This window comes from Artemia sp. Qi Xiang Cuo, chromosome 13 (genome assembly GCF_049724085.1).
Source record: "Artemia sp. Qi Xiang Cuo chromosome 13, ASM4972408v1, whole genome shotgun sequence".
NCBI classification, from domain to species: Eukaryota; Metazoa; Arthropoda; class Branchiopoda; order Anostraca; family Artemiidae; genus Artemia; species Artemia sp. Qi Xiang Cuo.
In genome coordinates this window covers 23310295-23322906 of record NC_142806.1, presented here as the reverse complement: position 1 = coordinate 23322906, position 12612 = coordinate 23310295, and the positions used below count along the sequence as shown (strand labels likewise).

Below are 12612 nucleotides of genomic sequence, written 5' to 3'. Positions count from 1 at the left end.
CAACACTACTGAAATATTCCAACTCTTGCATTTCAACGAAAGAAATCCAAAATGAACATTGAAAAATTAAGAGAATGTAACTGTGTCAAGGTAAACCATGACAAAACACTATTGAAATATTCTAACTCCTGCATTTCATCGAAAGAAATCCAAAATGAACTTTGAAAAATTAAGAGAATGTAAGTGTGACATGGTAAACCACGACACAACACTAATGAAATATTCCAACTCTTGCATTTCAATGAAATAAAACCAAAATGAAATTTGAAAAATCAAGAGAATGTAACTGTGACAAGGTAAACCAAATCAAAACACTACTGAAATATTCCAACTCTTGCATTTCACAGAAATAAAACCAAAATGAACTTTGAAAAATTAAGAGAATGTAAGTGTGACAAGGTAAACCATGACAAAGCACTATTGAAATATTTCAACTCTTTCATTTCATCGAAAGAAATTCAAAATGAACTTTGAAAAATTAAGAGAATGTAAGTGTGACAAGGTAAACCACGACAAAATACTGCTGAAATATTCCAACTCTTGCATTTCAATGATAGAAATTCAAAATGAGCTTTGAAAAATTAATAGAATGTAACTGTGACAAGGTAAACCGCAACAAAACACTACTGAAATATTCCAACTCTTGCAATTGATCGAAAGAAATCCAAAGTAAACTTATAAAAATCAAGAGAATATAACTGTGAAATGGTAAACCATGACAAAACACTAGTGAAATATTCCAATTCTTGCATTACAATGAAACAAATTCAAAATGAACTTTGAAAAATCAAGAGAATTTAACTGTGACAAGGTAAACCATATCAAAACACTACTGAAATATTCCAACTCTTGTATTTCACCGAAAGAAATTCAAAATGAACTTTGAAAAATCAAGAAAATGTAACTTTGACAAGGTAAACTACAACAAAACACTACTGAAATATTCCAACTCTTGCATTTCAATGAAAGAATTCCGCAATGAACTTTGAAAATCAAGAGAATGTAACTGCGACATGGTAAACCATAACAAAACAAAACTGAAATATTCCAATTCTTGCATTTCAAAGATAGATACCCGCAATAAACTTTGAAAATCAAGAGAATTACACTTTGACAAATTAAATCATGACATGCCGCTACTGAAATAAGCTAACTCATGAATTTTAACGAATGGAGTTCAAAATGAACTTTGAAAAATCAAGAGAATGTAACTGTGACATGGTAAGCCATGACAAAACACTACAGTTGTGAGGGGGAGTCAAAAGTTGGGGGTGGGGCCCTTCTGTGTCCCAAAATGCGCAAATTAAAAAATATTAAAAAATGGGGGTTCTGGGGGCCTTTGAGGTGCTGGGGGACCTTTGGGGGCCCGGGGGCCTTTGGATTTGGGGAGGGGGTTCTTTGGGTTGGGGTATGGGGGTCCTTTGAGGTTGGGGTATGGGGTCCTTTGGGGTTGGGGTAGGGGACCTCACGACACTGTTCAAATGGAACTTGTGTATTATAACGACCACAGTTTTTCACCCTCAAATCCTCTTCTAAAACATCTTCTAAAATCATCTTTTAAAATGTCTCTAACAGTTTCGCCGAAATAATTCCCTAAAATGTCTAAAACGGTTTCGCCCAAATAACCCCGAAACGTAATTTCTGCGTGTTCCTTTTGTTTTTGGCATCCCTGTGCTGTCACATTTGAAATTACCAGGAAACCATATTTGAAAACGTTTATCTCTTCATCTATAAGATCAAAACATTCGCCCGGAAACAATTCTCCTGGAAGAACTCCAAAGACATTAATAAACTTCGCCCGGAGACAATTCTCCTTGGAAATACATCAAAGACATTAATAAACTTCGCCCGGGAACATTTTCTCGCAAATATGTTCTCCCTGGGGATTCCATGCCCATATATGGTGCTCCGTCGAACTGACAGCACAGGTGTTCTCCCTAGGGATTCCATGCCCATATATGGTGTGGGATCGGGACTGACAGCACAGGTGTTCTCCCTAGGGACTCTATGCCCATATATGGTGTTCTCGTGGGACCTCCTGACCCCTTTCTACTTATGGGACGTGATCATCTCTTACTAGAATTGGACAAGGCGGTTCTAATAGTGCAGTTCTTGTTTTGATCTGACACTATTTTCAGGAGTTATTGGTCATTGTATTTCTTAGCATTGGACGTGATCGTCCTTACTAGGTTGCTAGCTACCGCTGCAACCCAGATTTTTCAAAATCTAATTTGCTAATGCTATAAATAAGATACTGGATAATCATTTTTGGCACTATATGTAATATTATAATTCCGTTCCCCTACGGAAAAAAAAAAAACTCGTATAAAATACTAAAATTTGGAAAGCTTTATTTTCAACGGGGGGGGGGGTTGTTTTCCGGGGGTATTTACCGGGGGATTATTTTCCATGGGGGGATATTTCCCATTGGGGGGAGGGGTTATGTTCCGGTGGGTCTTTTGGGGTTTTTCCAAGGGTTGAGATATTTCCTAGGGGAGTATTTTCCGGGGGAGTATTTTTGGGGGTATATAATTTCTACAGATTTTTTCACATAATTTTCAAACAAATTTATTCTTTTCTCTATGATTGCAAGGGTTAAAATATAACATACGAATAGAAGAAAACGAAAACCCAAAAGTACGAAGAGAAGGAAATTCAAAATGTGAAGGGGACAATACAGATCCGGATCCAAAAGATACAGAAAATCGAAAGGCAGCAATAAAGAAAATACAGTAAAATATACAAAACATCCTGTTATTAGGAACCTAACCAGCAGATCTAAAAACAAGATATTATGCAAAGCGATCGCCCAGACGCTCGGAAAAACACAGAGAAAACAAAAGTCTTACTAGTTTTTGGTCAGAATAAATAAAAAATAAACTAGAGAGCAGGATTTTTCTTTCTCCTCCTGGATATTTAATTAAAAAAGACGCAGGAAAAAAAACAGAAAACTAGGTCAACACCCCAGATCAAATGCCAAATAGCTGACCAAACACCCAAAAACCCGCACGAATGAAAAAGAGTTAGACTGATTAGAAACTTAAAACAGAAAAAAAAGTGAAAATATATTTTAGGTTTGTTTAGGAAGTCGAAAATTGTCAGGATATTTTTTACTGAAATAGTATTTGCTTCATTATATGGATATACTGGTTTCAAATCTTTGATAAATAAAGCGCCTCGGTCAATTGGACAGGTAGGCTTTGCTTTGAGCCATATTTTAATATATCGGCCACAAAATACGTGCTTACAAAATTAAGACTGGACAGAATCCTGTAGAATATTCAAGCAAATGGGACAAACACCCTCTTCATGAACTTTTAGTAGGAAATCTAATTTAGTTCATATCACTTAAAAGTAAATTTCAATACTGAGGTGACTTTGTTCTATGCATCTTTTTATATTAGTTTATAACAACATACAGAACTAAATAAAATAAAATTTTTAAATACTTTTTTTTCAGCCAAATTCCTCTTTCGGACTTTACTTCAAACCAAAATTTTACAAAACAAATAAGAAAAAAAAAGAAACGAATGTGAAAAAAAAACACAAAACATGTTATTTCCTTCTCCAGTTGAATATTGATTTGACTTTGCCACCTATACCTCCTCTGACAGGTTCAATTTTGTCCTCAAGATCAGGGAATTTTACACTGTTAAATGCCACATAAAAGAAAAGTGTCTTGCATGGCGAAGGTTCCATAGAAGGAGGCATCTTAATAACTCGAGGGCTTCCAGCCTTTACCAAACCCTCCTCAACGTAATCATCAAAGTGTTCAGAAATTGGCAGGCGATCTTTGATAGTCAGGTCCCTCATTTCTTGAACTGGCACACCTGTTTGTAACATACTTTCAGCATGAATTCTAAACTTGCTGCTTTTGATTTGCTCGGCAACAGGATCCACCTCTTTTGCGACTCTTGAACTTAAAACCTGGAATAGGGCTCCAACTCCCTTCCGTAATTGTCTGCCTTCTCATAAATAGCTATCGCTTCTCTCCATCGTTTCATTTGCTCCAAGGTGACTCCAATATAGTAGAGCCTAATGAACTTCGTTCCTAGCTCGTCCCCTTCAATTTGCCTCTTAAATTCGTGATCACCTTCAATACCCTCTAAATTGCGAAGCTCACCCAGATTCTGAAGGATCAGTTCATACATCCGAATTACATCTTGGGTTTTTCCCGCCTTTTTTCCATCAGAATCTTGACCGGTCATGCTATTTTTGAGACCATCCAAGCTTAAAAAGGTTTTCTGAATGGTTTTGTTAATTCGCAAGTAGTTCAAATAGCTTAGCGACACTGGTCCATCTTCTTTCCTCAGCAAACCAGGATTGGTAGCCATTTCTTCGCGGAGCAACACATACGAATCCTTAATATTCATAAGGAGAGAATCAATAAGCTCAATTTTATCTTCAGCAATTGTAGCTCCTTCCATTTTCTTCTCTATGTCCTGACATGCTAAGATGGTCAACCTGACTTTCTCTTGACGTACGGGCACACTTCTACCCCGCCAGGTGATTTCAAAAATGTTGGCTGCTTCTTCACGTCGAGCTTGGGCAATTAGCCTGTCTAAGTTTCTTATTTCACCTTCTGAGCTAATGATTTCTCGAGCCGACTTTTCCCTGAGATTGAAAGCACAGAATCTTAGCAATGGGATAAGTTCTTCAGCTTTCTGAGCGTGCAATGGAGAGTCGTCGTAGGGAAGGATGGACTAAGATTCTCATAGAAAGTTTTAGCCCTTGAGAGGAATTCTTGAGCTTCTCGAAATTTTTCTCGTTCGAAATAGTACATCCCTCGAAGCCAAGTATGCCTGGCTTTCTAGCTTTGACCTTGCATCAACAGATGAACTTGACAAAGCTCTTTAAATGTTCTGATCTTTCAACTGCTTTACCAAGGTGCTTTATCACATGATGTTCTTTTTAACTCTGTAGCGTAAGCCCAAGCCCGTTCAGCGTCAACTAGAACAAGATGCAAATACCTCTCATCCTTCAGCATTTCAGTAGCAATGTCTTTTTTCTTGAAATGACGACGATCCCCTTGCTTAAGTTTTAAGGCCTTTCACAGTCTTTTTATTCTTCTGGCACAGTACTGACTGTAGCGCTTGTAATCACCGTGCTTTAAGCCATTCTGCTGTTGTGATGTTTTGATATATTTCAAAATAAGAAGACTAAGCTGCTTTTCATTCCTATTGAATGCCAAATCGTCAACTACCTCCTCAGAAATGGGTTCGTCTCTTTTCATTTTAACATCTTCAGTCAATATTGTCTTCACACAAGTTAATTTACGCTATTTAAAGTTAATTTCGAAACTAATGAAGATTGCTGATGTGTGTTTTAATTTTTAAGTGCTTTAGTAGTTTCGATTCAGAGTCATGGGTGAAAAACTTTAAATATTTTGTATTTGATAAAATAGTCACTTTTTATCAAAGCATTTCTTTAAAATAACAGAATACATTTATTGTGAGTTATAACCATAAATGACGCTATAGTAAAACCATATGATGACGTTAGTTACGACTGGGGTTCATTCTTTACAATACCCAGATAAGGAAAAGCCAACGGCTTTTCTGAATGTGATATATAATCATGGTTGTCGGATGTGTGTGAGTAGGCAATTAATATGACACAAATCAAACTTTATCTGCATGCACCGCAGAACATATGTGTATTAAAATCAATGTCTCAATGTTGCTTTTGTTGTTTTTTGTGATGTATTTTGTAAATTACCTATAATTTACATAAAAAATACAAACATTATTATTAAATACATACGTAGCAATCAAACAAAATAGAATTACCGAAATATCTAAATAAGAAGTTTTGCAATGACATAGAAAACAAATAATACAGTGGTGGAAAAATTTGAAACTAACCTAATGCACAAGCATCAGGCGATAAAAGTGCCGGCGATTAATCTGTCACCTCTGAAGGGAATAGTAGTAATGAATCTACAGATTAAGATTCCCTCAATTCAATCACTCAATTTAGATATCAATTTAATGAAGCCGTGAGTAATTCAATAGACCACACAAGGAAAAGAAATACTGATTGTTTGCATGTTTACGATTTCGGAAAAGAGTTCAGAGATTGAATAGCAATGTACTAAAACACAAACTATACGAGACACAATAATATATAATATTGAATTTTACCAACCCTCAAATAAAACAACTTAGTTAAATTAAGCTTTAAAACGAATTAACCGTTTATTTTGTACGGACTAGGTGCATTTTTAGGAAGGAATGCACCGTCGCGCAACATTAGGGCCTCTGAAAATGATAATTTCAATAGACAAATTTTTGATAATTTTAAATTGACTGGCTATCTCTAAATTTTCTGACGATAGCTTTTTCGTCCTCTTTTATGGCACAAAATGGCAGAAACACCTCTTTGCTGTGGTGCAATCTTTTCTGATAGATAAAAGACAACTAGAACATTTAAATTTCATTAAAACAATTCTCCTTCCGGTTTTCTTGGACCATTGACTCTATACGAACAACCGAGGGAAAAAAACAACAAATAAATAAAATGCACATGCGTTAAAATTTTTGATTTGAAAAAAAATCGCATTTTTAGAGAGAAGCGCTTGTGACCTCTGCAATTGGCTTTTTTGTAACGCTGAATTTGATGCCGGGATTTTCACCAAGATGAATCATCCTTTTGGAGGCGTTTTACCCCTTTTTCAAAAAACAGACAAATATTATCAAGCTTGTGGCTTCTGATAGCTAGCCTACAGTTCCTCAAAACGAGCTGTTTCATAAAATTGCACTATATATTACACTCCGTTGATCTTGGTTCTTGAAAAATTTTTATGTATGAACTTTTCAAATCCCATCTTAACTTTACCCCTAAGAAGTTGGTATACTCTACTACTCTGTATTGCATAAGTCATTCTATTATCAAATGTACTTTATTTAATATCCATTAAACAAATAACTGAGAAAAAAATATATATATATTACTGGTTTTTGGGGTGAAGCACCAAAAGTTTTGTTCGTGGTCAGTAAACTTTTCAGCTGGGGACCTGATTGTTACCTCAAACCGTCGCCCATCACCCATGTTATCACTTATTCCAAGTTATTAATGATCATTGTTACCTATTTTTTCTCTTCAAAATTAAATTTTTCAAAATGTTAAGGTGTTATTGAAGAGACAGTAAAGCGTGTAATGTTGATGTCCAATGTATGCATGTCTTAGTTTGGATTTAAGGCTAAATCTGAGTTACTACTATTATAATTTCCCTTTTGATTTAAGTATTATATGGCATAAAATAGGTGTTTAAAATCTCTATATACATTTTCATTTTAACTCATAGATGGCACATATAGTTGTCTGTTTGCTTTTGTTTTCTATTTTTCGTTCATTTTATTTAGCTTGGTAGTTTATAGTTGAAGTATTTTACCAAAATAGTCCATTTGCGTGTTTAATTGCTCAAAAAGTTCATTCATGAGGAAAATGTCGTTTAAAAAAAATAATTTAGCATTTAATAGCTAACATTATTACCATAGCATTTTTTTTGTTAATCCTTATTTTTAGAACACATCCAAATGAAAATACAAATTGCTCTCAAACTAAAATCTAAAAAAAATTGAAAGGTGGCGATCATAATTTTGGCTTTTGAGCAGCTGAATGAGTTCCGATACCCATTGAGGCTGATGGTTCCTCTTTGTAGAGCCTTATTTGATTTCATTTGGTTATTGGCTACTTCTATTAGTGCTATCAACATAAGTATTCTTTTCTCTTTCTTTTTTTTCACTCTTCACCTCTTTTTTATTGTATTTTTTGCTCTATTACTTCTACTTTCAACTGTTAGAGTACCAAGGAAAGAGAAAATAAAACTTGATTGTTTGAATAGGCTTACACGCCCATTGCACCCAAGCTAATTGCCAAGCCTTATTTGTTCCTAAGGCGAGCGTTCTGATTTTCTTGCAAATTTCTCAGGCTTACCTCCAACTATTAAAAATTCATCTTTGAATGGGTTTTTTCAGCAGACCTAGCGACTGGTATGTGTGGTACCTGTATATTCTCCTTGATGAAAATCTTTTTTCAGGCATCATATTAGTCTATTTAAAATGAAGATATTGCGGAATCTCGAAGTTCTGAGAAATATTGAACAAAATTTTCCCTGGGTCAATTCTAAAAGTTTTCTTTCATAGTTTAATTCATTCTTCAGTCTCTTATTGCCCTACCATATAGACTTTGTCAACTTTTTCTTCCCTTTTTATACTACTCTCTAAAATATACGACAAAGTAGGTATTTTTATCCATTAAACGAATATTTCTCATAATAAGACGCTACTTAATTTGAGATCAATTTTTTGTTATGTGTGTTGATTTTGAATTGAAGTTATCAAGTATTTTGGGCAATAGGTTGCATCAAGACTGGGCTGGGTAATTATAGAAAAAAAAAAAGCCAAGACAGATAGTCCAAGTAATTGAGAGGCAAATGTTTAAATGGTAAACATCACAGTAATGTTTCTGCGACCCTCAGAACTAGTTCATCTCTTGTCTCTGGCCATTCTACATAGTATGTTCGTAATTCTGGTAACATTCGAATTCCATTCAATTCATCAGGCTAATAAGACTTGAACCTTCTGATTGCTTCCCATTCTGTCAGGATTACTTTGCCTGAATCGGTTAAAAATCGAATGTCATTGTGTGTACTATTATTTATTGCGTATGGCATTTTGCTGTGGCTTGGTTTTCGAGGGGTAGTCCGTAAAGTGCGGTTAAGTGTAATTTTCCTTTTTGGTGTGTGCGTTATTTTTTATTTATTTTTCTCAATTTTTGTGTTTTTTCTCCCTGTATTCCCGGTCATAGAGGCTGGCAAAAAATACATGGTTATATGTGTTCTCATTGTTTTTTGATTATATATATGTAAACATTTATCCCTCTATCTCATCACATGATACAAAATAGAAAAATGATGAATTAAATTTCTAACGAGAACGATCCTTCAAATACAAGTTTTGTTTGTAGCTAACACCAAATTTAACTCATGAGGGAGAAGGGGAGAGCAGCAAAAGAGGGGTACAAATGCTGGCAGAACGTAATAACTTAGCCATATTATACTAATTCTTTAAGATGACACGGTATAATTTCGGATGACTCATAAGGTTATTATCTGAAGTTACAAAATACTCTAAAGTAGAAACACTTCTGACCCGGCTTTACAAGGTTAGAATCGATCTTAGATTGTCAAGTTTTATATTTTTTCCCTTTTTGATTGTTTTTTTTCTCCCTGTATTCCTGGCCAGAAAGCCTTGTGGGGAATACATGGTTATATATGTTCTCATTTTCAGCTGATTATATGTACCTAAAAATCTATCTATCTACCATAAAAATAGGGGTAAATACTGTGCAGTTCACTTAAATGACCTACAAATAAAGTGAACGTACCACTCGATGCTTTTTTTTACCCTCTTTCCGAATATATTAATCTTTTTTCTCGCAAATTCAATTGTAACCTAACTTAACCTATCTAACCGTACCCAAATATGTAGCCCATATTAGATATTTCCCATGCTTTTATTGATTCTCGATTTTGTTATCGCCGATTCAGTATGCTAGTATAACAAAGAACCTTGAACAAGAGTGACGCATACAGAGGTATATAAGCCGTATCTAAAATAAGAGAAGAAGGTATCATCTTTGAGGGTCCGTAAATGGCTGAAAATTGAATTTGTAACAAAAACAATTATTATATTCGAAAAGAGCATAAAAAAGGCACCGAGTGGTATGTTCGCCTTATTCTTAGGTCATTTATGTGAACTGCTCAATATTTACCAAAATAGTAAAAATGAGGAATTTTTTTTAAACGAGAAAGACCCTTCATATACAGTTTTGATAGTAGCAAACATCAACTTTCAATTTAACTAGTCAGTTTCATTTATTTATTTCCTTAATTCAATACGGCAAATTGACAAGAATCTGGTACTGCCCTGAAAAACTTTATAACTTTGAAACAACCATAAAAAATCTTAGAAAATTATGTCTTTATAGACATGAATACAGCTAAGATAAGGCCGAGGCAAAAAACATTTTCACTTTAACGCTTCTGGTACTTTAGCGTTTGAAATCGTTACACCAGGTAATCAGGATCATGGACCTTACCACGGTAATCAAGACCTGCGTTTTTAGTATTTTGATGCAATCCTTAGTTGAAATTAAGGATAAGCCCTTATCCCTGAAGTCCTTTCAGAGGGATGAAAGAGCCCCTCCTTGTCAAATTGCATTTCGTTGTATCATCAATGAATAAATTACTTCCTTTTGTTTTCTCATCGAGAAATCAACTGACTTTCATCCTTATCAGAAAAGTCAAACAACGCATTCAGAAAAAAGTATGATAGATAGCTTTATTCAAGAGCTAAGTTTTCAAAAAAGGATTTCTTGAGATGCATCTTTTGAGCTTCGCGCGTTAGCACAGAAAACTAGACGGCAAGAAAAGCATGAATATGTCCAACAGACGAAATAAAATCATCTTTAACTTATCGAGTACAGAAAATGGTACCTAATAAAAATGAATAGAAAAACAGAACAAAATAAAATTGCTGCATCTGAAACGTACACAAACTACAAACCGACACACACACATACACGTGTACAAAAAAGCGTGTGGAGATACCTCAATATTTATTTGGGTAGTAGAGACATTCAGTAATTATACAGAAAGTGAAAACACAATTCATCCACAATAACACAGGGAACAGAGTACTAGTCATGAACATCTGAACAAATTTATAGAGGGAGTTTTAGAGAGGAAGTCCAACTAAAGCAAACACCTTATGGGAGAATAGGTATATAACATCCTCTTTATAATAAAGAGGTATTTGCCACCCGAAATTAAATGGATAAAGAAAGAAAAAGAAAGGTCAGAAAAGGCAGGGCCAGATCTAGGCGGGGAGATCAGCACTGATGGTGCAGCAGGGGGCGGCAAAGTCTACATTTGCCCCCCCTCCCCCTGAGAAAAAACCTAACTCCGGCTCTGACAAAAGGGAATACCTAGAATGTTTCAATTCACGATCGTGTAAACAGAGCGTAGGGTAGATCCTGTTGTATGGGGGATATTAAAATTATGGTATTTTTCCCATTAAACGAATTTCGATAAAAGAGAAATAGTACAGAGAAAATTAAAATTACTCATCTTTTTACTCATGAAGAAGGGGAAAGCAGAAGAGAGAAAGAGAGACAGATAGATAGAGAGAGAGAGAGAGAGAGAGAGAGAGAGAGAGAGAGAGAGAGAGAGAGAGAGAGAGAAAGGGGTTACAAGTGCTCGTGCCGCGACACAATAGCCAAGCAATGTGTTTTACTAATATTTAAAATGATGCAGTCAAATTTTGGATAACTCACAAGGTTATTACTTAGAGAATACTATAAGGTAGAAACACTTATGGCCAGGGCTTACAAGGTCGAAAACGATCTTCAGGTTTTAAATTTCAGTTTTTCACTTAATGTTTTTTATAACTTTTATTCTTTTTAGCGCAAAACTGCCACTTATAAAACAAAAATTTCTAGTCGAAGTGAAAATTCACTTCTTAAACAAATTACCAACACTAAAAGATTTATTAATGACTTTCTTTTTTTAATAAATTCTTGAGATACGTGAAGTACGACCGAAATAATAAATGCAAAGAAAACGCAGAAACCAAAATAAAACAAAAATCAAAGAGATCTCCAGCCAAGATTTATTTATGATTCCTTTATTCAAAACGAAGGACTGGAATTTGCCAAAAAAAAACAAAAAAAACATAATTTAATGTATTTCATCTATAAAGGAACAGTATAAAAATGTTGAAATTCACAAAAGCATATAGTCCTAGTATCTCCTTTCTCGGCTACGGTCTCTGTGCCGATCACTCGATCTCTGCTGTCTTTGTCGTTCTTTGGCCAACATTTCTTCATAGGATTCATGCCTGCATAAAACAAAATCTAATTGTAAACTTCCGAAATACTATTTAACCTTTTTTTCTCAGATGTTATTTTTCTGACAGTAACATGAAACAATTATAATGATGAAACAAGTATCAAGATTATATCATTTAGAATTTTTGAACTTTTTAGAAAGAAATCGAATAGTACGTAGTAACGAACTGTAAGTAAAGAGCGACTCGGGTCAACAGTAACCAAAGCTTTAAAAAATGGAATTTTGATATCAATAGATACATAAAAAGAACCAGCTTATTATGCTGATTCCAAATGTATAGGATTCATCAAGTTTAGTTTTACCTATTAAAATTTACGAGCCTTTTCATTAGAATAGGAAGCTCTTTGAAAAAAAAACAAAAAACAAAAAAAAAACAACTAAAAACTTACTGTAAAAAGCAAGGTATTGAGGAGAGGGCTAACCCCTTCCTATACGCAATAATTTCTGTTCGTTTTTGAGTTTTAATGTTGATCCAAGAAAATACTTGTTTTTTTTTTTTATTTAATCATATGCAGCGCAATAGCGTTGCCTAAGTAAAGAGCGATGTTGGCACAACGTATTATTTATTTTTTTTAGACCAGGGCACTTCATATCGAAGGAGTTGTCGTAGAAACTTCGAAAAATGCTCATTCGATTGGAAATTGAAAGGGCTAGTGCCCTTTTTAATAGTCGAAGGTGATTGGAGGGCAACTAACACC

The 12612-nt window shown here is 34.7% G+C and overlaps 1 protein-coding gene and 1 pseudogene across 2 annotated transcripts in view; both read right to left on the bottom strand.

The window, feature by feature from the left end:
* Positions 1–3555: 3555 nt before the first annotated feature.
* On the bottom strand, positions 3556–5233 carry LOC148945089 (signal recognition particle subunit SRP68 pseudogene; annotated as a pseudogene).
* Positions 5234–11710: 6477 nt separating this feature from the next.
* Positions 11711–12612, bottom strand: part of LOC148945088 (pre-mRNA-splicing factor 38B-like) — a 61232-nt gene continuing 60330 nt past the window's right edge. The window contains exon 7 of one of the 2 annotated variants that reach the window (XM_089099482.1): positions 11711–11903. In XM_089099482.1, coding sequence (XP_088955608.1) covers positions 11807–11903 — 97 coding nt within the window. In that variant the 3' untranslated portion in view covers positions 11711–11806. The remainder of the gene's footprint in view (positions 11904–12612) is intronic. The other variant, XM_089099481.1, reaches the window with a different exon arrangement.